We start from the raw sequence: 22,827 nt of genomic DNA, 5'->3' as shown, positions 1-22,827 counted from the left end.
ACAATCCCTTAAAATTCACCTCTTTGACCAAGATTTTGGTCACCAATCTTCTTCAGATGTGTGTGTATTTGTTTCTTACATCTCTATAAAACACTGTGGGACATTTCTCTACTTTAAAGGCACTATATAAATTCAAGTTGCTGTCGTTGTAGTATACTTCCCTGTCTCAAGCATCTAGTTTCTTAAATTCCTTCTCAAATGATACAAGATTCTCTCCCTGTGAAAAGAGTCTCCCATCTACAGTCCATATCTGGAACATCACAGAAGAAATTGCAACCAGGAAAGTAAAGAGAGTTTTAACAACAGCCTTTGGGACTCAGAAGTTTGTCCAACCTGCTAAAGAAAATTGACCGGACTTATAAAATCAAATCAAAGGAAGACCACACAGAAGAGGAAAAAAACAAGGAGAATCCATGAAGGTATCTAATTCCAATAACTATATAACTGAATCATAATTGAGATCTTCTGAGTTAGCAGGTAGGAATATCATGAAATGGATGGTATATGGGCATCGCTGACATCAAAACAGCTGCTCAATTAGTGTAAAAGATGCAAATGCTGTTAAGAAGTATATTGTCTAACTCCACACACAACCCTTGTAAATTAAAGATCCAAAGGATTCCTTGAGTCAAAATCCTCAAGACCTCCAAGTACATTGGCACAGTACACAGACCATCTTTGTATTTATTATATATTAAAACTGATGAGTGGTTTTAGCATTGCAAATGTAATACACCAGTAGGTAACGCTGTGAACAAAATGTTACTTTATATGACAACCCTGAATAATCCTCATTGGCCCAGAAATTGATTAAAAAAGAACAGTGAGCTCAACAGCGCTCACCATTGTTAGTGGTGAAATCGAGGAACAAGTTCTCACACATGCGCAGTCAAACACAGAAATCCGGAACTTGCTCCTCCTGTTTCGCCGGCGATATGACAGCTTCGAATGAAAGGGATATCGCCGGCTGGAATCAGTGGAAACAGCGTTCCAGCGCCAACTTGCTCATCTGCCCAGCTGGAAAGTAAGTAATATCGCTATAAAACAGGTATGCTTAAAAATACCAGGTCTAAACTAAGTTTTAACAGTCTTAACCATAGTATCATAGTAAGTACATCCAGGAGAAGGCCTTTCGGCCCCATCATGCTTGTGCCGGCTCTTTAAGAACATAAGAAATAGGAGCAGGAATAGGCCAATCGGCCCTTCGAGCCTGCTCCGCCATTTAATAAGATCATGGCTGATCTGATCCTAACCTCAAATCTAAATTCATGTCCAATTTCTTTGAAAGAGCTATCCAATTAGTCTCAATCCCCTGCTCTTTCCCCACAGCCCTGTAATTTTTTTCCTTCAAGTATTTATCCAATTCCCCTTTGAAAGTTGAATCTGCTTACACCACCCTTTCAAGCAGTGCATTCCAGATCATTACATCTCACTGCTGTTTCCTCATGTCACCTCTGGCTCTTTTGCCAACTACCTTAAATCTGTGTCCTACGGTTATTGACCCTTCTGCCACTGGAAACAGTTTCTCCTTATTTACACTGTCAAAACTGTTCGTGGTTTTGAACACCTCTATCAAATCTCTCCTTAGCCTTCTCTGTTCTAAGGAGAACTACTCCAGTCTCTCCACATAACTGAAGTTCCTCATCCCTGGCACCATTCTAGTAAATCTCCTCTGCACTCTCTAAGGCCTTGATATCCTTCCAAAAGTGTGGTGTCTAGAACTGAACACAATACTCCAGCTGAGGCTAACTAGTTGACTGCCAAACAACTAAGAATTTACTTTTAAAAATGTGGAGTCTCATTACTTCTTATTTTAATAGTTTTAGGTCATTAAAAAAACTTTTTCCTTCTGTCTCTTATTTAATTCAATTATTTCTTACCTTCTCTTTTTTTTCCACTGTCTGTAACTGTTTTTACAAAAGATTTCACTGTTGTACCTTTCACTTCCTGGATTTAACATTGCAGCCTGCAGAAACCGTTCGCACCTGGTCATAAATGCTGCAATCTGATTGGTCGAGGGGAGAGAGTGATCCTCTCACTTCTCCCATGGGTCCTAGCCTAGCTGGAGCTAACGTTGGGCTTTTCTCCGCTTCCCATTAGAGGAAGTGCAGGCAGTAAAGACCGCGGTAAGTTAGTGGGTTAGTATAAATCTATGGAGTGGCGAGCATTGTTGGTTCGCCACTCTGAGCGATTCCTGGGCCATTGTTTATTTGAAGATAGAAATACGTGATTGTGGTATTCACATGAGCCGTTAAAAGCAGATAGTGGTGTCAATTAAGATATGCGTTCTGAAACCGGTTTCTGTTTATTAATTAAAATGTACACGAATCTCAAACTATGTGCACGAACTTCTTAAATGAGGTCTCAACTGGCTGTTTAAATTTAAGGAAGAAAAGTGTCCATGTAGACAAGCAGGACTGATAGTGAACCATAACAAAAAATGCAGGACCGTTGAAACTGTGTAGAAACCTGGAAAAAGCAGACAGCTGAGAGCACCTGTGAGCAAATCAGCGATAATAAACACCAATGGCAAAAGCAGAGTAGCTTCTAAACCAAGTCAATTCCCCACACCACCCACCCCCATCAAGAGTGCCGGGCCACCCCACAACACCAAACGAGAAGTGTGCATCTCCCAACGCCACCCACCTGAGGACAATTCGCCTCCCCCGCATGAATCACGGCCCCGTCCAAGAAACGAAGCAGCCCACGAACGGCCTTTGTGCACGAGCACAAGAGAAGCTTTGAAAACCCCAACAGAATGGTAAAGGGACAGCCCAAGCCAATAAACAGCTGGTGAGCCCGTCCAAAAGCACAGAAAATGTGTTACCACCTCCCCTATCACAATGAGATGAAACTACCACCACCCTCCACGGAAAGGAAATCAGCTTTGAATATGTAGTGCTACAACAACCTCATAGATCCAATAACAAAGTCACAGCTCCCCCCACACGCTCCCCCAACCCGTCTCCCCCCCCCACTTTTCCCGTAGCCCTGCAAATTTTTTCCCTTCAAGTACTTATCCAATTCCCTTTTAAAAGCCACGATTGACTCTGCCTTCACCACCCACTCAGGCAGTGCATTCCAGATCCTAACTACTCGCTGTGTAAAAAAGTTTTCCCTCATGTCACCTTTGGTTCCTTTGCCAATCATCTTAAATCTACGTCCTCTGGTTCTTGACCCTTCCGCCAATGGGAACAGTTTCCCTCTATCTACTCTGTCTAGATCCCTCAGGATTTTGAATACCTCTATCAAATCTCCTCTCAACCTTCTCTGCTCTAAGGGGAACAACCCCAGCTTCTCCAGTCTATCCATTAACTGAAGTCCCTCATCCTGGGAACCATTCTAGTAAATCTTTTCTGCACCCTCTCTAAGGCCTTCACACCCTTCCTAAAGTGCGGTGCCCAGAATTGGACACAATACTCCAGCTGTGGCCGAATCAGTGTTTTATAAAGGTTCATCATAACTTCCTTGCTTTTGTACTCTGCCTCTATTTATAAAGCCCAGGATTCTCTATGCTTTTTTAACCACTTTCTCAACCTGCCCTGCCCCCTTCAAAGATCTGTGCACATATACCCCCAGGTCTCTGTGTTCCTGCACTCCTTTTAGAATTGTACTCTTTAGTTTATATTGCCTCTCCTCGTTCTTCCTACCAAAATGTATTAGTTCACACTTCTCTGCATTAAATTTCATCTGCCATGTGTCTGCCCATGCCACCAGCCTGTCTATGTCCTCTTGAAGTCTATCACTATCCTCCTCACTGTTGGCTACACTTCCAAGTTTTGTGTCATCTGCAAATTTGGAAATTGTGCCCTGTACGTCTTTTGGAAGTCCATATACACTACATCAACCGCATTGCCCTAATCAACCCTTTCTTTACCTCATCAAAAAATTCTATCAAGTTAGTTAAACACGATTTGCCGTTAACAAATCCGTGCTGGCTTTCCCTAATCAATCCACACTCATCCAAGTGACTTAATTTTGTCCCAGATTTGATCTCCATAAGTTTCCCCACCACTGAGGTTGAATTGACTGGCCTGTAGTTGCTGGGTTTATCCTTACACCCTTTCTTGAACAAGGGACTAACATTTGTAATTCTCCAGTTCTCTTGCACCACTCCCGTATCTAAGGATGATTGGAAAATTATGGCCAGTACCTCCCACAATTTTCATCCTTACTTCCCTCAGCAACCTAGGATGCATCCCATCCGGACCTGGTGACTTATCTACTTTAAGTACAGCCAGCCTTTCTAGAACCTCCTCTTTACCAATTTTTAGCCCATCCAGTATCTCAACTACCTCTTCTTTCACTGTGACTTTGGCAGCATCTTCTTCCTTGGTAAAGACAGATGCAAAGTACTCATTTAGTATCTCAGCCATGCCATCTGCCTTAGTGTGTAGATCTCCTTTTTGGTCCCTGATCGGCCCCACCCCTCCTCTTACCACCCATTTACATGCCTATAGAAGACTTTTGGATTCCCTTTTACGTTAGCCACCAGTCTATTCTCATACTCTCTCTTTGCCCCTTTTATTTCCTTTTTTACTTCCCTCTGAACTTTCTGCATTCAGCCTGGTTCTCACTTGTATTATCAACCTGACATCTGTCATACGCCCCTTTTTATGCTTCATCTTACTCTCTATCTCTTTCGTCATTCAGGGAGCTCTGGCTTTAGTTGCCCTACCTTTCCCCCTCACGGGAATGTACCTAGACCATACCCGAACCATCTCCTCTTTAAAGGCCGCCCATTGTTCAATTACAGTTTTGCCTGCCAGTCTTTGATTCCAATTTACCCAGGCCAGATTCATTCTCATCCCACTGAAATTGGCCCTCCTCCAATTGAGTATTTTTACTCTAGATTCCTTCTTGTCCTTTTCCATAGCTAATCTAAACCTTATGATGCTATGAGCACCCACTGGCACTTGCTCCACTTGGCCCACCGCATTCCCCAGAACCAGATCCAGCAATGCCTCCTTCCTCATTGGGCTGGTAACGTACTGGTCAAGAAAGTTCTCCTGAACACACTTCAAAAATTCCTCCCCCTCTTTGCTCTTTACATTATTACTATCCCAGTCTATATTAGGATAGCTGAAGTCCCCCATTATCACTACTCTATGGCTCTTGCACCTCTCTGTAATTTCCCTGCAAATTTGCTCCTCTATATCCTTCCCACTAGTTGGTGGCCTATAAAATACATGCAGTAGTGTAATGACACCTCTATTGTTTCTTAACTCTAACCAAATAGATTCTGTCCTTGACCCCTCCAGGACATCCTCTCTCTACAGCACTGCAATATTCTCCTTAATCAATACTGCCACCACCCCTCCTCCCTTTCTTTCCTTCCCTATCTTTCCTGAACACCTTGTATCCAGGACTATTCTACGAATTTCTCTGAATTTATTCTACCCATTAAATAATACTGTATGTCATTTTTATATAGCAAATTTAGACACGATAGTGAATTTTCCATAAGTACTAAATAATATATGCAGCTCTTTTACCTTCTGTATTTTATGATATACAATGGCTCAAGCTAAACACAGTGTGAAGCATATCCCTAGTTATGCTCTTTAAATTTGGTTGGCCTCTCTAACAAGTGGTTTTCTAACAATCAGCAATTAAAGCTCCATAACTATAGTAAAAATCTCAAATTAAATTACATAGAATTCATAGCGCAAAAACAGGTCATTTGGCTCAACGGGTGTACCCCTTTCTCCCTCATGTAGTTATCCAGCTTCCCCTTAAATGCATCTATGTTATTCGCATCAACTACTCCATATGGTAGCAAGTTCTACATTCTAACCACTCTCTGGGTAAAAGTTTCTCCTGAATTCCTTCTTGGAATTATTAGTGACTATCTTATAATTATGACCTCTAGTTTTGGATTCTCCCACAAGTGGAACCATCTTCTCCACGTCTACCCTATCAAACCCCTTCTTAATTTTAAAGACCTCTATTAGGTTACCCCTCAGCCTTATCTTTTCTAGCCTATTCAATCTTTCCTGATAGTTGTACCCTCTCAGGTCTGGTATCATTCCTGTAAATCTTTTTCACATCTTCTCCTGTGCCTCTATATCCTTTTTGTAATGGGGAGACCAGAATTGTGCATAATACTCCAAGTGTCGTCTAACCAAGGTTCTATATAAGTTTAATGTAACCTCTCTGCTTTTCAATTCTATTCCTCGAGAAATGAACCCCAGTGCTTTGTTTGCATTTTTTATGGCCTTGTTAACCTATGTTGCTACTTTTAATGATTTGTGACTCTGTACCCCTTCACACCCTTTGCTTCTCTACCCCATTTAGACTATTGTTTTCCAAGGAGTATGTGGCCTCTTTACTCCTCCTACCAAAATGCACCACCTCATACTTATCAAAAATGAAATTCATTTGCCATTTACACGCCCATTCTGCCAGTTTGTTTGCGTCTTCAAGTATTTTGCCGCAGTCTTCCTCAGTATTAACCATACCCCCAATTTGGTGTCATCCGCAAATTTTGAAATTGTACTTGATTCCCAAGTCCAAATCATTTATGTAAATGGTGAACAGCAGCAGTCCCAGCACCGATCTTTATGGAACACCACTTCCCACAGTCTGAGTAACTACCTTTAACCTTTACTCTCCGTTTTCTGTTTCGTAGCCAGTTTCCTATCCATTCTGCTACTTGCCTCCATTCCATACGCTCTCACCCTAGTCATAAGTCTACTATGCGGTACTTCATCGAAGGTCTTTTGAAAATCCAAGTATAGTACATTTACTGCATTACCCTTATCTACTCTTTCTGTTACTTCTTCAATGAATTCAGTAAGGTTGGTCAAGCATGATCTTCCCTTTTGAAATATGTGCTGACTATTCGTTATTATATTTTCCGTTTCTACTTGTTTTTCTATTCTATCTTTGGGTAAAGATTCCATTGTCTTTCCTACCACCGACATCAAGGAAACAGAAGGGAGATATACAGCTGGGACCAGAGTCCTAGCAGAAAGGATAAATAGGGCTATGGATAAGTCTTTAAACTACTCAGACGGGGGGAGAAGATCTGCTGAAATTAACATAAACCTGAAGATAAAAGAAACAGGAGAGGAGAGTAAAGGTCAGACGAAGGTATGGAATATGGGTAACATAAACAGTCAGGGAACAGATACAGTTATAGAACATAAGTATAAAATGACTGTTAAAAATAAAGTGAGCCAGAGCGTCTCAAGGCAGAGATATTTTCTGCAGATGTGGCAATCCGGGTCAGCCTCACTGTCCACAAACTCCCACATACAGCAATACCGACATACTGCCTGTGCTGCCATTTCTAATCTTCATTGATTTATTTATTAGTTAGCAGTAATGTATTTCTAGAACTAATAGAATCACTTGAGGTCCAGATTATATTTAGTAAATGGATTTTAAGCTTGATTTCAAATTAATTAGTAATTAATTACTCTGAATAATTATTTATTTACTTAACTATTTATTTGAAGTTGATAGATTGCTTTATAGTTAAAAAGAGTGTGGATAATAAATTAAACGTAGCTTAAATTCCTCGGGCTTCGCCACTTTTCCCTCTGCACTCACCATGACGTCACTTATTCAGATTTTTCCCTTGTGTTTGCTTTACTGCCGGCTCTCCCGCTCTTTTTAAACGATGGTACAGGGCTGCTCACCCGCTCTTTTTAAATGGTTGCTCAGCACTACTCTCCCCTGAATTTGTTTAGATTTTCTCTTAATTCCAAAACCTTATGTTCCTGCCTCTTTGTTATCCTCTTCAGGAGTATCTATTTAATATGCTGTGAGTTTATCTTGCTCATCCCTAATGGCCTTATCCCTATCTTAATTCTCCATTTGTTACTTATGTGTCTATAGAATACTTCACTATTTTTTTAATATGCTTTGATATTTTCATTTTATATTCCCTTTTGCCATCCTCTTCTTTATTGCTTACGTACTTTGTGTATGCTTTTTTCTTTAGATTCAATTTTATCCTCAGCCCTTTATTCATCCATGGTATCTCATTCTTGGCTAGTTTGTTCCTATTTTTTAGTAGAATATTATTTCTCCTGAACTCTATTGATCCTTCCTTTAAATATTGCCCACTACTGTTCTACCTCAGTCAATATTTTTTCCCAGTTTACCTTCCTTAGCTCCATCCTCATTCCCTCATATTTGGCTTTTTTCCAATCTATTACTTTGATCTTTGTACTATCTGTATTTCTCTCAATTATTATCTTAAACTTCATTGTATTGTAATCAGTACTCCCTTGATGTTATCCCATGCTTAGTTCTCTTATCTGCTCTGGCTCATTTCCCATTACCAAGTCTAGCAGTGCTTCCTCCCTTGTTGGGTTTTTAACATATTGAGTCAGAAAGGAGTCTTTGTATACACTGTTAAAAACTCTATCCCTTTCTCCCCTCTCCCTGCCAGTTTTTATGAGGGTAGTTGAAAATCCCCCATTATTATGATTGTATTGTTTTACTCATTTCATATATTTGCCTAATTATTTATCCCTCCACTTTCTTTCCACTATTCGGTGGCCTATAGTATATCCCTAATAGCGTGACTGATCCCTTCCTATCCTTTATCTCCATCCAAGTGGATTTGATTTCTATCTTTGTTTGTTATGTCCTTTCTTACTTCTGCCATTATGTTATTTCTGATTAACACAGCTACCCCATCTTCCTTTCCTATCATTTCAAAACACATTACAGCCTATATTTTTATCTGCCAATCCTATCCTATTTCCATTATCCTATTACATCTATTTCCTCACTTCTAATTACTGCCTCCAATTTCCCCATTTTGTTGCTGATGCTCTGTACATTGTTATACAGGCAATTTAATATGATTTTATTTTTCATTTCTCCTCCATTGCTTTTATCAGGTATTTTATTGAAATTTCCTATAAACTTTTCTGTTCCCTGAGTGTTTATGTTATCTTTACTATTTTTGTACCCTGACCTTTGCTAGTATTTCTTCTTTTTCTTATCTTTAGGTTACTATTATATCTACCTGAACCCTTCCTCCTCCAACTTACTAGTGGATATGGTATACATGGACTTTCAGAAGGCCTTCAATAAGATACAAAATAAGAGATTCATGACAAAAGATCAGAGTGTGTGGAGTCAGGGGTCAGGTAGAAGAATGGATTGAAAGATGGCTACAGAACAAAAAAGGATAGGACTTGGACTAGAAACATAGAAAATAGGAGCAGGAGTAGGCCATTGGCCCTTCGAGCCTGCTCCGCCATTCAATATGATCATGGCTGATCCTCTATCTCAATACCATATTCCCACTCTCTCCCCATACCCCTTGATGCCTTTTGTGTCTAGAAATCTATCTAGCTCCTTCTTAAATATATTCAGTGACTTGGCCTCCACAGCCTTCTGTGGTAGAGAATTCCACAGGTTCACCACCCTCTGAGTGAAGAAATTTCTCCTCATCTCAGTCCTAAATGTCCTACCCTGCATCCTGAGACTGTGACCCCTCGTCTGGACCCCCCAGCCAGGGGAAACATCCTCCTTGCATCCAGTCTGTCTAAACCTAACAGAATTTTAAATGTTTCAATGAGATCCCCTCTCATTCTTCTAAACTCGAGTGAATACAGGCCAAGTCGACCCAATCTCTCCTCATACGACAGACCTGCCATCCCAGGAATCAGTCTGGTAAACCTTCGCTGCACTCCCTCTATGGCAAGTATATCCTTTCTTAGGTAAGGAGACCAAAACTGCACACAACACTCCAGGTGTGGTCTCACCAAGGCCCTGTATAACTGTACTAAGACATCCTTGCTCCTGTACTCAAATCCTCTTGCAATGCAGGCCAACATACCATTTGCCTTCCCAACTGCTTGCTGCACCTGCATGTTTGCTTTCAGTGACTGGTGTACAAGAACACCCAGGTCCCTTTGTACATCAACATTTCCCAATCTATCACCATTTAAATAATACTCTGCCTTTATGTTTTTCCTTCCGAAGTGGATAACTTCACCACATTTATCCACATTATACTGCATCTGCCATATATTTGCCCACTCACCCACTTGCCTAAATTGCCTTGAAGCCTCTTTGCATCCTCCTCGCAACTCACGATCCCATCTAGTTTTGTGTCATCAGCAAACTTGGAAATATTACATTTGGTTCCCTCATCCAAATCATTGATATATATTGTGAATAGCTGGAGCCCAAGCACTGATCCCTGAGGTACCCCACTAGTCACTGCCTGCCACCCCGAAAAAGACCCATTTATTCCTACTCTGTTTCCCGTCTGTTAACCAATTTTCAATCCATGCCAGTATATTACCACCAATCCCATGTGCTTTAATTTTGCACACTAACCTCTTATGTGGGACTTTATCAAAGGTCTTCTGAAAATCCAAATAAACCACATCCACTGGTTCTCCCTTATCTATTCTACCAGTTACATCCTCAAAAAATTCCAGGAGGTTTGTCAAACATGATTTCCCTTTCATGGGGGGAGAGAAACAACAACTTGCATTTATACAGTACCTTTAATGTACAAAAACATCCCAAGGCGCTTCCAGAGGCATAAGCAAACAAAAATGGATGCCAAGCAAAAGAAGGAGACATTAGGAGGGGGATGACCAAAAGCTTAGTCAAGGCAGTGGGTTTTATGGAGAGTCTTAAAAAGGAGGGGGGTGGAGAGGCTGAGGGGTTTAGGAAAGGAATTCCAGAAACCAGAGCCCAGACAACTGAATGCATGGCCATCAATGGCAAAGGGAGGGAGGGATGCACAAGATGCCTGAGTCAGAGGAATGGTGAGTTCTGGGGCCGGATTGTAGGGCTGGAGAAGGTTACAGAGACAGGTCGGGGCGAGGCCATGAAAGGATTTAAACACAAGGATGAGAAATTTAAATTGGAGGTGTTGGAGGACCGGAATGTAACATATGTCAGCAAGGCAATGGGGTGAAATTCGGGTGGGCTCTACAGCGGGCGGGTGATCTGCTTCACCAGATTACTGACCAGGTAGTAAAGGTGAAAATTTATCCCCACATCGCATGTAATCAGTGGCAAATTAAATAAATGAATTGGGATCTGACTAATTAGTTCAAAGCAGAAGGTGATAAATGGAAAAAGGTCTGTCAGAAAATGGTATTTCTGGGCCCTCTGCTGTTCGCACAATTCATAAATAATATGGAAGAGCATATTTCTAGCAATATGGTAAATTTTTCTGATGACATTAAGCTATTTGGTCAGGTACAAAAGAAATTAATACCAATCGAAGAGATGCAGGCCAGCTAAATTGATGAACTGAGGCATAGCAGTTGCAGATAAATATAAAGTCATTTGGAACAGGATTTATGAAACATAATGAATGAATGTACATTAGCAAATGTGGAAAAAGAATAGGATTTAGGTATGATTATTGATCACTCATTGAAAGTATCAGTCAATTGAAGCTGTTATTAAAAGGGCTAAGCAATCACTGCAGGATTCTTGGACTCTAAGGGAATCAAGGCAAATGGGGATCGGGCGGGAAAGTGGAGTTGAGGTCAAGATCGGCCATAATCTTATTGAACGGCGGAGCAGGCTCGAGGGGACGTACGGCCTAACCTGCTCCTATTTCATATATTCTTATAAATCCATGTTGACTTTATCTAATCCCGTTGATATTTTCTAAGTGTCTTGTTATCACATCCTTTATCGTAGACTCCAGCATTTTCCCTACTATTGATATTCGGCTAGCCGGTCTGTAGTTCCGTTTTCTCTCTCCTTTTTTAAATAGTGGGGTTACATTTGCCACCCTCCAATCTGCAGGAACTGCTCCATAATCTATAGAATTTTAGAAGATGAAAACCAATGCATCCACTATTTCCATGGCTACCTCTTTTAGTACTCTGGGATGCAGATTATCAGGCCCTGGGGACTTATCGGCTTTCAGTCCCATTAACTTCTCCAGCACTATTATTTTTCACAAATACTAATTTCCTTTAATTCCTCCTTCTCACTACTCCCTTGGTTCCCTAGCCTTTCTGGGAAGTTATTTGTGTCCTCTTCCGTTAAGACAGAACCAAAGTATTTGTTTAATTGCACTGCCATTTCCTTGTTCCAAATTATAAATTCTCCCGTTTCTGACTGTAAAGGACCTACATTTGTCTTCACTAATCTTTTTCTTTTTACATACTTGCAGAAGCTTTTACAGTCCATTTTTATGTTTCTTGCAAGTTTATTATCATACTCTATTTTTCCACTCTTAATCAATCACTTGGTCCTTTTTTGCTGAATTCTAAATGGCTCCCAATCCTCAGGCTTGCTATTTTTTCAGGCAACTTTATATGACTCCTCTTTGGATCTAATACTATCCTTAATTTCTTTTGTTAGCCATGGTTGGGGTGCTTTTCCTTTTGTGTTTTTGTGCCAGAAAGTAATGTATAATTGTTGCAATTCATGCATTCGTTCCTTAAATGCTAACATTTAAGGAACGAATGCATGAATTGCAACAATTATACACAGTCATGCCTTTTAATGAACCTTCCCAATCGATCATAGCCAACTCACTCCTCATACCTTCGTAGTTTCCTCTGTTTAGATTTAGGACTCTAGATTCAGATTGGACGACTTCACTTTCCATCTTAATGAAGAATTCGATCATGTTATGATCACTCTTCCCTAAAGGACCCCGCACAACAAGATTATTAATTAACCCCTTCTCATTGCACAATACCCAATCTAGGATAGCCTGTTCCCTGGTTGGCTCCTCAACGTGCTGGTCTAAAAAACCATCTTGTACACACTCCAGGAATTCATCCTCCACAGTATTATTGCTAATTTGGTTTGGCCAGTCTATATGTAGATTGAAGTCACCCATGATTACTGTAGTACCCTTGTTACATGCATCTCTAATTTCCTGTTTGATGCCGTCCCCTACATTACCACTACTGTTTGAAGGCCTATAGACAACTCCCACCAGTGTTTTCTGCCCCTTGGTGCTTCTTGACTCCACCCAGACTGATTCTACATCTTGATTTTCTGAGCCAATATCCTTTCTCACTATTGCTCTGATTCCATCCTTTACTAACAACACCATGCCACCTCCTTTAACTTTTTGCCTGTCCTTCCAAAATATCGAAAACCCTTGGATATTCAGCTCCCATTCTTGGTCACTCTGCAGCCATGTCTCAATCGCAATTATATCATATCCGTTTACATCTATATGCGTTGTTAATTCGTCTACCTTATTACGAATGCTTCGTGCATTCAGATACAGAGCCTTTAGATTTGTCTTTTTAACATTTATAGACATCTTAACATTTTTTTGTACTATGGCCCTATTTGTCTTATTACCATTTTTTCTTACCCGGACCCTATTTGTTAGTGCACTCTTCTGTTTGTACGCTTTGTCCCTTCCTGACACAATCTGGTTCTCCTTACCCCAATCACTTTCCTGCACTGTTTCTTTGTCTTTTCTCTTTAGCATTCTAGATTTCTCTCCACCAGGACTCCCCTCCCTCCTCCCCCCCCACCCCTTATTTAGTTTCAAGCCCTGTCTACCTCCCTAGTTATTCGATTCACTAGAACTCTGGTCCCAGCATGGTTCAAGTGTCGTCTGTCCCAATGGAGCAACTCTCTCTTTCCCCAGTACTGGTGCCAGTGCCCCATGAATCAAAACCCACTTCTCCCACACCAGTCTTTGAGCCACGCATTCATCTCTCTGATCTTATTTACCGTATGCCAATTTGCTCGTTGCAGAGATTATTACCTTTGTGGTTCTGCATTTTAATTTAGACCCTAGCTGCTCAAACTTTCTCAGCAGAAACTTTTTCTTAGTCCTACCTATGTCGTTGGTACCTACGTGGACCACGACAACTGGATCCTCCCCCTCCAAGTTCTTCTCCAGCCCGGAGGAGATGTCCTTAACCCTGGCACTGGGTAGGCAACATAGCCTTCGGAACTCATGCTCCTGGCTGTAGAGAACAGTGTCTATCCCAACTATAATGTCGCCTACTGCAACCACCTTCCATTTTACTCCCCCTATTTGAACGGCTTCCTGTACCACAATGCCGTGGTCAGTTTGCTCGTCCTCCCTGCAACCCCCGCACTTGCTTGCAAGGGTTACAAGAACCTCAAATCTATTGGGCAAGCACAGGGACCGAGGCTCCTGCAATACTACCTCCTGGATCCCCGTATCTGCCTCACTCGCATTCACACTCTACTGTCCATGACCACATGTCAATTCTAAAGTATTTAATCTAAGGGGTGTGGCTGCCTCCTGGAGCAAAAGGTCCAGGTAGCTTTCTCCCTCCCTGATGTCTCGCAATGTCCGCAGCTCAGACTCCAGCTCCTCAACTCAGAGCTGAAGTTCCTCTAGCCGCAGACACTTACTGCAGATGTAGTCGCCCTGGACAAAAATGTCCACAAGTTCCCACATATTGCAGCAGCAACACATCTACTGTTCTCCCATCATTTTATTTATTTAATTAATTAATTTAGTGTTAATCAAATTATTTACCTCGTTTAATTTATTAGATTAATTAAATTAAGATTAGTTTTAAAAATTTAGTTATATGCTACATGCTGTCATTGGGAAAATGCTAGAATCCATTATTAAGGAAGTAGTAGCAGGGCATTTGGAGACTCATAATACAATCAAGGAGAGTCAACATGGTTTTATGAAGGGGAAATCATGTCTGACAAATTTATTAGAGTTCTTTGAGGAAGTAACGGGCAGGGTGGATAAAGGGGAACCAATGGATGCAGTATATTTGGATTTCCAAAAGGCATTCGATAAGGTGCCACATAAAAGATTACTGCACAAGATAAGAGCTCATGATGTTGGGGTTATATACTGGCATGGGTAGAGGATTGGCGAACTAACAGAAAACAAAGAGTCGGGATAAAAGGGTAATTTTCAAAATGGCAATCTGTAACTAGTGGGGTGCCGCAGGGATCAGTGCTGGGGCCTCAACTATTTACAATATATATCAATGACTTGGATGAAGGAACAGAGTGTCTTGTGGCCAAATTTGTTGATGATACAAAGATAGGTGGAAAAGTAAGTTGCGATGAGGACACAAAGTGTCTGCTAAGGGATACTGACAGATTAAGCGAATGGGCAAAAATTTATCAGATGGAATATAATATGGGAAAATACGAAGTCATCCATTTAGGGAGGAAAAATAAAAAAGCAAAATATTATTTGAATGGAGAAATATTACAAAATGCTGTGGTACAGAGGGATCTGGGTGTCCACGTACATGAAACACAAAAAGTCAACATACAGGTGCAGCAGGTAATCCGGAAGGCAAACGGAATATTGGCCTTTATTTCTCGGGGGATGGAGTATAAAAGCAGGGAAGTCATGCTACAAATGTACAAGGTGCTGGTGAGACCACTCCTGGAGTACTGCGTACAGTTCTGGTGCACTTATTTAAGGAAGGACATACTTGCATTGGAGGCAGTTCAGAGAAGGTTCATTAGGTTGATTCCGGGTATGGAAGGGCTGTCTCATGAGGAAAGATTGAACAGGTTGGTTCTATACTCATTGGCGTTTCGAAGAATGAGAGGAGATCTTATTGAAACATATAAGATTCTGAGGGGACTCGATAGGGTAGATGCTGCGAGGATGTTACCTCTCATGGGGGAATCTAAAACTAGGGGGCATAGTCTCAGAATAAGGGGTGGCCCGTTTAAGACGAAAATGAGGAGGAATTTCTTCTCCCAGAGGGTCGTGAATCTTTGGAATTCTTTACCCCAAGAAGCTGTGGAGGTTGAGTCATTGAATACATTCAAAGCTGAGTTAGACAAATTTTTGATCAGCAAGGGAATTAAAGGGTATGGGGAAAGGGCGGGAAAGTGGAGTTGAGGTAAAAATCAGATCAGCCATAATTTCATTGAATGGCGGATCAGGCTCGAGGGGCCGAATGGCCTACTCCTATCTCTTATGGTCTTAGATGTTAATTTAAAACTTAGCCCACAGTCACTACCAATCACTTACCTGTCTCACCTGTGAGAAGAAAGTGGGAAGTGGTGTCCCGCGGGGATCCGTGCTGGGACCACTGTTGTTCACCATATACAAAAAATATTGGGACTCAGAAATCAGAGCCAAAATGGTGCCAAAATTTGTAGATAATACCAAATTGGGGGATACAGCTAATAACGTGGAGGACTGCACCAAAATACAGGAAGACATAAACAGGCTTGCAGAGTGGGCAGATAAATGCTACATTGAACTTAATTTACCAAAGTGTGAAGTGGTTCATTTTGGTAGAAGGAATAAGGAGGCCATTTATTCCTTGGAAGGAATTTGTTCCTGGGATAGAGGAGCAAAAAGATCTGGGAATACAGATACATAAATCACTAAAAGCAGCAACACAAGTCTTAAAGAGCGCAAAGTACAGGGGTTCATTTCTAGATGAATAGAACAAAAAAGAGTGGTGATGTTAAATCTATATAGTACCTTGGTTAGACCACACAGAGTATTGTGTACAATTCTGGTCTCCATTCTACAAAAAAAAAATTAAAGCACTAGAGAAAGCGCAAAAAAGATTTACAAGGACATTACCAGAATTGAGAGGATGCAATTATCTGGAAAGATTGAGCAGGCAGGTGTTCTTTTCTCTAGAAAAGATAAGACTAAAAGAAAACCTGAAAGAGGTCTTTAAAATCATGAAGGGGGTTCGATAGAGTGGATAAATTGTTTCCACTAATGGGTTCAAAATAAGGGGTATAAATATAAGATAGTCACTAACAGAGGAATTTCTTTACACAGAGTCGTGAGAATGTGAAACTCATTGCCACATGGAGTAGTTGAAGTGAATAGCATTGATGCATTGAAGGGTAGGCTTGATGCCTACATGAGGGAGAAGGGAACAGAGGGATACCGGTGGGAAGAGTGGGAAGAGATAATTAAAGTGGGAGGAGACTCAAGTGGAGTATAAGCACCAGCATAGACCATTTGGGCCGAATGGCCTGTTTCTATGTTGTAGATTCTATGTAATGTCTAAAGAAATTTAGAACCTCTCAGCCTGTGATCACTCTGAAAGATAACGTTGCACAGGACACAAAAATAAAATTCACTTGTTGGCTGAAGTTGTTTTTTTTGAAAAAAAACATACTTTGACAGACAATCCTTTACATTACTGTGTGTTTTTTTTGACATTACCTTAGAGCAGTTACATGATGTGTCCTCTGTCTCCATATTAACACTTTCATAAGCTTCAAAATCATTAGAGTAATCTACAGCTGGACCTAGGTGTAACTGTGTTCCTTTCTCAGTTTTAATATGGACTGAAGACTGTAATGAAACACAAATGTTACATTTATATCAGCACTTAAGATACCTTACCATATACATAACCTGATGTTAAAATGGTACAGCACTCACTCCATACTTCTGGTTGCAGGCTTGAGTCTCAGTGGCTCTGAGTACTCCAACCTGCAATGCATGTCTGTCAGGATTCATCTGTTCTTAGCTTACAGACATCTATACTCTGGGATTGGGAAAGAAAACAATACAAGTGAATCCAGCTGACAAGTGACATTAACACTGGAGTTGTGTTAAAAATGCACACTTCTGAATCTTGAATAAAAACTCAAAACAAAGAGCATAAGGGCAGAAAAGGGCAATGTGTAAATATTTACGTAGAATACCTTCTGTATTTGAAGCACGAACGTCAGACATTTTGATGCCAATAATGCAATACAATGCAGCAATTTGGGCAACAGGGCCTCACGTTAGCAGGTGCTAAAGCTTATTCAGTGCCCAATTTGCTCTGCATGAGGCTTAATAAGCCATAGCTTCCAACTAAATTAGGCCAATGCTCCATAACATGGCTGGAGTACAGAAGCAATTCTCCAGACATCGGAGTGGGGGGGGGGGATAATTTTAACAGCCAAGAGCGGGTGGGTTGGGGACGAGCGGGCAGTCAAAATAGTAGATATTTGGAGCAGGACCACATCCCGGCTCCAACTCGCCCACTTCTGGGTTTAACCCAGGCAGGTTGTATGCATGTGCACAGCAAACACCAGGAAGTCCCGCCCCCACTTAAAGCTGGTGGGCCAACACTTAAAGGGGCAATGTACCTCATTGATAAACTTGAGGTACTTAATATTTTGTGTATTGAATAACTTAATGAAATTTAACCTTACTTGTTCGGGTTTCCTATTGCTTCTGATTCACATCAGGTGAAAGCAGGCGGATCCATGAGGTGAGTGCCTTTATTGCACTGCTTGTGGGCCTGGAGGAGCAGGAGTGCTTCATCCAGGCCCAACAAACTCACCTGGCCGACAGGAACCCCCCCCCCCCCCCCGATTAGCCGAACTACCCCCCCAAATTCTGGACCACCCCCCAATCTCCGATGCTGGCTGACACCCCCCCCCAACCCCCGATGTTGTCGCTAGCTGACCCTCCCCACCCTGATCCCCGATGTTGGCTGATCCCTTCCCGATGTCTGATGCTGGCTGACCCCTCCCCGTTGTCGTCCACATCCCCCCACCCGCCGATTTTTTCCAAGCCCGATGATTGATCGATCTCTCTCTCTCTCGCTCGCGCTCTCTCTCTCTTTCCCTCCCTCCCGCCCCCCCACCTCCCCTCTCTGATTTGCAGCCCCTTTCACTGGCGACAGGCAGCCAGCCTGTCAATCTGGCTGCCTGGCATGTGGGAAACCCGAAAGCTCAAATACTCACCTTCAATTGAGTTATGACTGCAGATTGCAATGCACTCAATTCGCTTCCGGTTTCCCCACACGAATATCTGCGGATGTGTGGGGTACCCAGCTCCAAGTAAAAATCATGCCCCAGGTGCCTATTTGATTGGACACTTCAGGGGAGGGGCACAAATTGAGTTAAAGTTTTCCTTTTTTTTCTGGATGGTCTCTCTTAATTGTTCTAAACTAGATAGCCCGGTGAAGGATAGAATACTAGAGCCTGGTCTTCAGTTGCTTCCAAGCCTTTATTCAAAGCTCCACGTTACACACACCACACCCTAGACAAGCTCTCTTTTTATGGATGCAAGAGCCCCAATTGATACACAACCTGAATACTATTGACACTAATTGATATAAATCACATGGATACAATTAACATTAAGAGGACCATCCTTTATATATATTGCATGCTATGCCTGGGTGCCAAAATCCAAATCTGTCAAAGGAGTCATTGTGCTCTTCAAAAAATGATGGTGCTTTAAAGGCAATTGATAATACCCAATATTCCAGCCTCCAAGGTACTCTCAATGCTTCATGCACTCAGTATTTGGAGTGCAACAAATTATTTAAATTAGCTGACTTTGCATTATCTACTTTGTACAAGTTCAACAAAGGGCAACGGAAAAAATAGGAATTTGTTTAATGTTCCTTAGCATTGAAAAAATAACTCTGATCTGTCATATGACATCCCAGTTAAATTATCCTTAAATAGCACACTCCTTTATGTACTTCTCAAACACAAGTTGGTTTGATGAAAATCCATATCTGAGAACTTAAAATAGCTGATTCTAGATAATGACAGCAATACTAGCAATCTCAGAAAAATTTGCGACTGAGGAAACTACCAAAAAATAACTGAAATTATTGAGCTGATCTTAAGTGAATTGCAATCCTAGCAAAATCTAAGTTTGCAGTTATACTATAACTATCATACTCAGAAACCTTCACAAATGGCAGTATCTTATTTGTATTACCTGCCAGTGAACTGGACTGTCAGTCAGAAAGAGCTCTGGGCTAATACATTTTAAATGCATTAAGCGGACAGGGTCACTGTCTCACAAAAATTAATTAAGTTCTGCTTAAGCTCGTGAAGTGCCCAAGAGGCTCAACAGCCCCCTAAGCATTTTTAATATTTAGCTTGACATCACACCAGAGTTTTCCATCAAACTAAAGCAGTGTTCGATAGCCTCTTCGGGGGTGGGGGGAGGGGGATGTCATACTGCTCACCTCCACAGTCAGACCAGGACTGGACTCTGGAACTATACCAGTCAGTCTTATACTGCTACAAAGTGAAACTTTTGCAATGCGGAAGTGGCAGGCAGACTGTGCCCTTGAAATGTTCCCCTATATAACAAAGATTTCATACAGTTTCTATTCTAGTTTATCACATTTGTCTTTACCTGCACCCAACCTTTACGCTGAACTTTGCCTGGTGCAGTTTGGGTTCTACGTTTTACTACATCTAATTCATGTAGGTCTTCAGCATGTAATGTTGATCTTGAAGCAGAATCTGAAAAGAATTTTGTATACATAAGTTTAATGTACGGGCTTAACATGAACAAAGCATTTTGGTTTACTTCATAAAATATGAAACCAGCAATTAACAGGATAATAAAAGTAACAAGGTGCACCAAGAATGTAGATGACGACTTTTTAAAAAATATGAATTAAATGGTATTCCTCCCCCCCCGCCCTTAGATTCCCAACGAAGGAGGTTTGTAATGGAATTCTGAAATAGTGCTGAGGGAGAGCTGTCTTTCGGATGAGATGTTAAACCGAGGCCCCATCTGCCCTCTCAGGTGGATGTAAAAGATCCCATGGAATTATTTTGAAGAAGAGCAGGGGAGTTCTCCCCAGACTCCTGGCCAATATTTATTCCTCAACCAACATCAATAAACAAAAAATTATCTGGTCATTCTCACATTGCTTTTTCTGGGACCTTGCTGTGCACAAATTGGCTGCCACGTCTCCTGCATTACAACAGTGACTACACTTCAAAAGTAACTCATTGGTTGTAAAGTGCTTTGGGACGTCCTGAGGTTGTGAAAGGCGCTATACAAATGCAAGTTCTTTCTACTCTTCACAAATTTCAGCTAACCCACACCCTTGTGCTCTCCTGTACCAAGTCCTCATCACCTCCCTCCTCCTGAAGCTCCACTGGCTTCTTGTGCCCCAGGAAATTAAGTTAAAAATCCTTATCAATTTTAATCTCTCCAAAGCTTTAGACAGCCCATTCCAGCAATCTCTTTCAGCCATATGGCCCAGTTTCCACCTCTGTTCCTCGTATTCTGGGTTATTGACGGTTCCCATTCCCTCCACTCCACTATCCAAGGCTAGTTTTCCAGTCAACATGCCTTACTATCTACAATGCTCTTCCAAAACCACTTTGCCTTGCTATCACTCTTCCTGGTTTCAAAAGCCTCTTAAAATACTCTGACAGAGACTGTGATCACCCCACTTCCTGCTGGAGACCCACTTCTTAGCTCCTGCTCAGTGCTCGCCTTTTTCACATGCAAGATACTTTCAGATGTTCAGTTATGAGTAGCACTTTTTGAATATAAATTGCTGTTATGCCTCAGTATATCCCACCTCACTACAGCTTTGAAACAGAATGGATAGCTTTGATTGTGAAGATAGGGATCAGTGATTATGACTATTTTGTGAAAAACAAATTGTAAATATAAAATGGGAGATTGTAGGTTTCTTTATATCAGAAATCCTCCAGAATAAAAATTGTTTAATTTGCATACAGTTATGCTTCATCTGGACAATTCAATGTATTGTTTTGAATATACAGTACAATTAAGAGCACTCTAGAATATCAAAAAGTGCACCCAAAGATAGTTAATGCTGGGATAATGAACAGTTAACAACCTAATCATATTTTGAGAGCTTTTATTGGTCAATCAATTAAAAAGGAAATTAGGAAAGCAAAGACGGTATGAAAAAATACTGGCAAGTAAAATTAGGGAAAACTAAAAATATTTTATAAATACATAAAGAGCAAGAGAATAACTAAGGAAAGAGTAGGGCCTATTAGAAACCAAAAAGGTAACCCGTGTGTGGAGGCGGAAGATGTGGTTATGGTTCTTAATGAATACTTTGCGTCTGTCTTCACAAAAAAGGGGGACGGTGCAGAGATTGTAGTTAAGGAGGAGGAGGAGTGTAAAATATTGGATAGGATAAACATAGTGAGAGAGGAAGTATTAAGGGGTTAAATTGCCCAGATGAAATGTATCCCAGGCTGTTACATGAAGCAAGGGAGAAATAGCGGAGGCTCTGACCATCATTTTCCGATCCTTCCTGGCTACAGGCGTGGTGCAGGAGGATTGGGGGACTGCTAACGTCGTTGTTTAAAAAGGGAGGAAGCGATAGACCGAGTAATTATAGGCCAGTCAGTATAACCTCGGTGGTGGGCAAATTATTGGAATCAATTCCGAGGGACAGCATAAATCGTCATTTAGAAAGGCATGGGTTAATCAAGGACAGTCAGCATGGATTTGTTAAGAGAAGGTCGTGTCTGACTAACTTGATTGAATTTTCTGAGGTGGTAACAAAGAGGGTCGATGAGGGTAATGCGTTTGATGTAGTGTACGTAGATTTTAGCAAGGCTTTTGAAAAGGTCCCACATGGCAGACTGGTCATAAAAGGAAAAGTCCATGGGATCCAAGAGAAAGTGGCTAGTTGGATCCAAAATCGCCTGTGGCAGGAAGCAAGGATAATGGTCGACGGGTGCTTTTGCGACCGGAAGGCTGTTTCCAGTGGGGCTCCGCAAGGCTCAGTACTAGGTCCCTTGCTTTTTGTGATATATATTAATGATTTAGACTTGAATGTGGCGGGCTTAATCAAGAAGTTTGCAGATGATACAAAAATGGGCCCTGTGGTTGATAGTGAGAAGGAAAGCTGTTGACTGCAGGAAACTATCAATAGACTGGTCAGGCGGGCAGAAAAGTGGAAAATGGAATTCAATCCGGAGAAGTGTGAGGTAATGCATTTGGGGAGGGCAAACAAGGCAATGGAGTACACAATAAATGGAAGGATATGAAGAGGTGTAGAGGAACAAAGGGACCTTGGAGTGCATGTCCACAGATCCCTGAAGGTAGCAGGACAGGTAGATAAGGTATACGGGATACTTTCCTTTATTAGACGAGGCACAGAATATAGCAGCTGGGAGGTTGTGCTAGAA

The 22,827-nt window shown here is 41.4% G+C and overlaps 1 protein-coding gene across 3 annotated transcripts in view; it reads right to left on the bottom strand.

Annotated features, from left to right (window-relative positions):
* Nucleotides 1-22,827, bottom strand: part of LOC137340580 (katanin-interacting protein) — a 205,922-nt gene that overhangs the window by 147,209 nt on the left and 35,886 nt on the right. For all 3 annotated transcript variants that reach the window (XM_068003118.1, XM_068003119.1, XM_068003120.1), the window contains exons 5-6: nt 20,042-20,151; nt 17,099-17,230 (exon numbers count right to left, since the gene is read on the bottom strand). In XM_068003118.1, coding sequence (XP_067859219.1) covers nt 17,099-17,230; nt 20,042-20,151 — 242 coding nt within the window. The remainder of the gene's footprint in view (nt 1-17,098; nt 17,231-20,041; nt 20,152-22,827) is intronic.

The sequence above is a fragment of the Heptranchias perlo genome, chromosome 22, assembly GCF_035084215.1.
Source record: "Heptranchias perlo isolate sHepPer1 chromosome 22, sHepPer1.hap1, whole genome shotgun sequence".
In the NCBI taxonomy this organism is placed as follows: Eukaryota; Metazoa; Chordata; class Chondrichthyes; order Hexanchiformes; family Hexanchidae; genus Heptranchias; species Heptranchias perlo.
The sequence above is the reverse complement of the archived record's forward strand: the minus strand, read 5'-3'. Positions and strand labels throughout refer to the sequence as shown.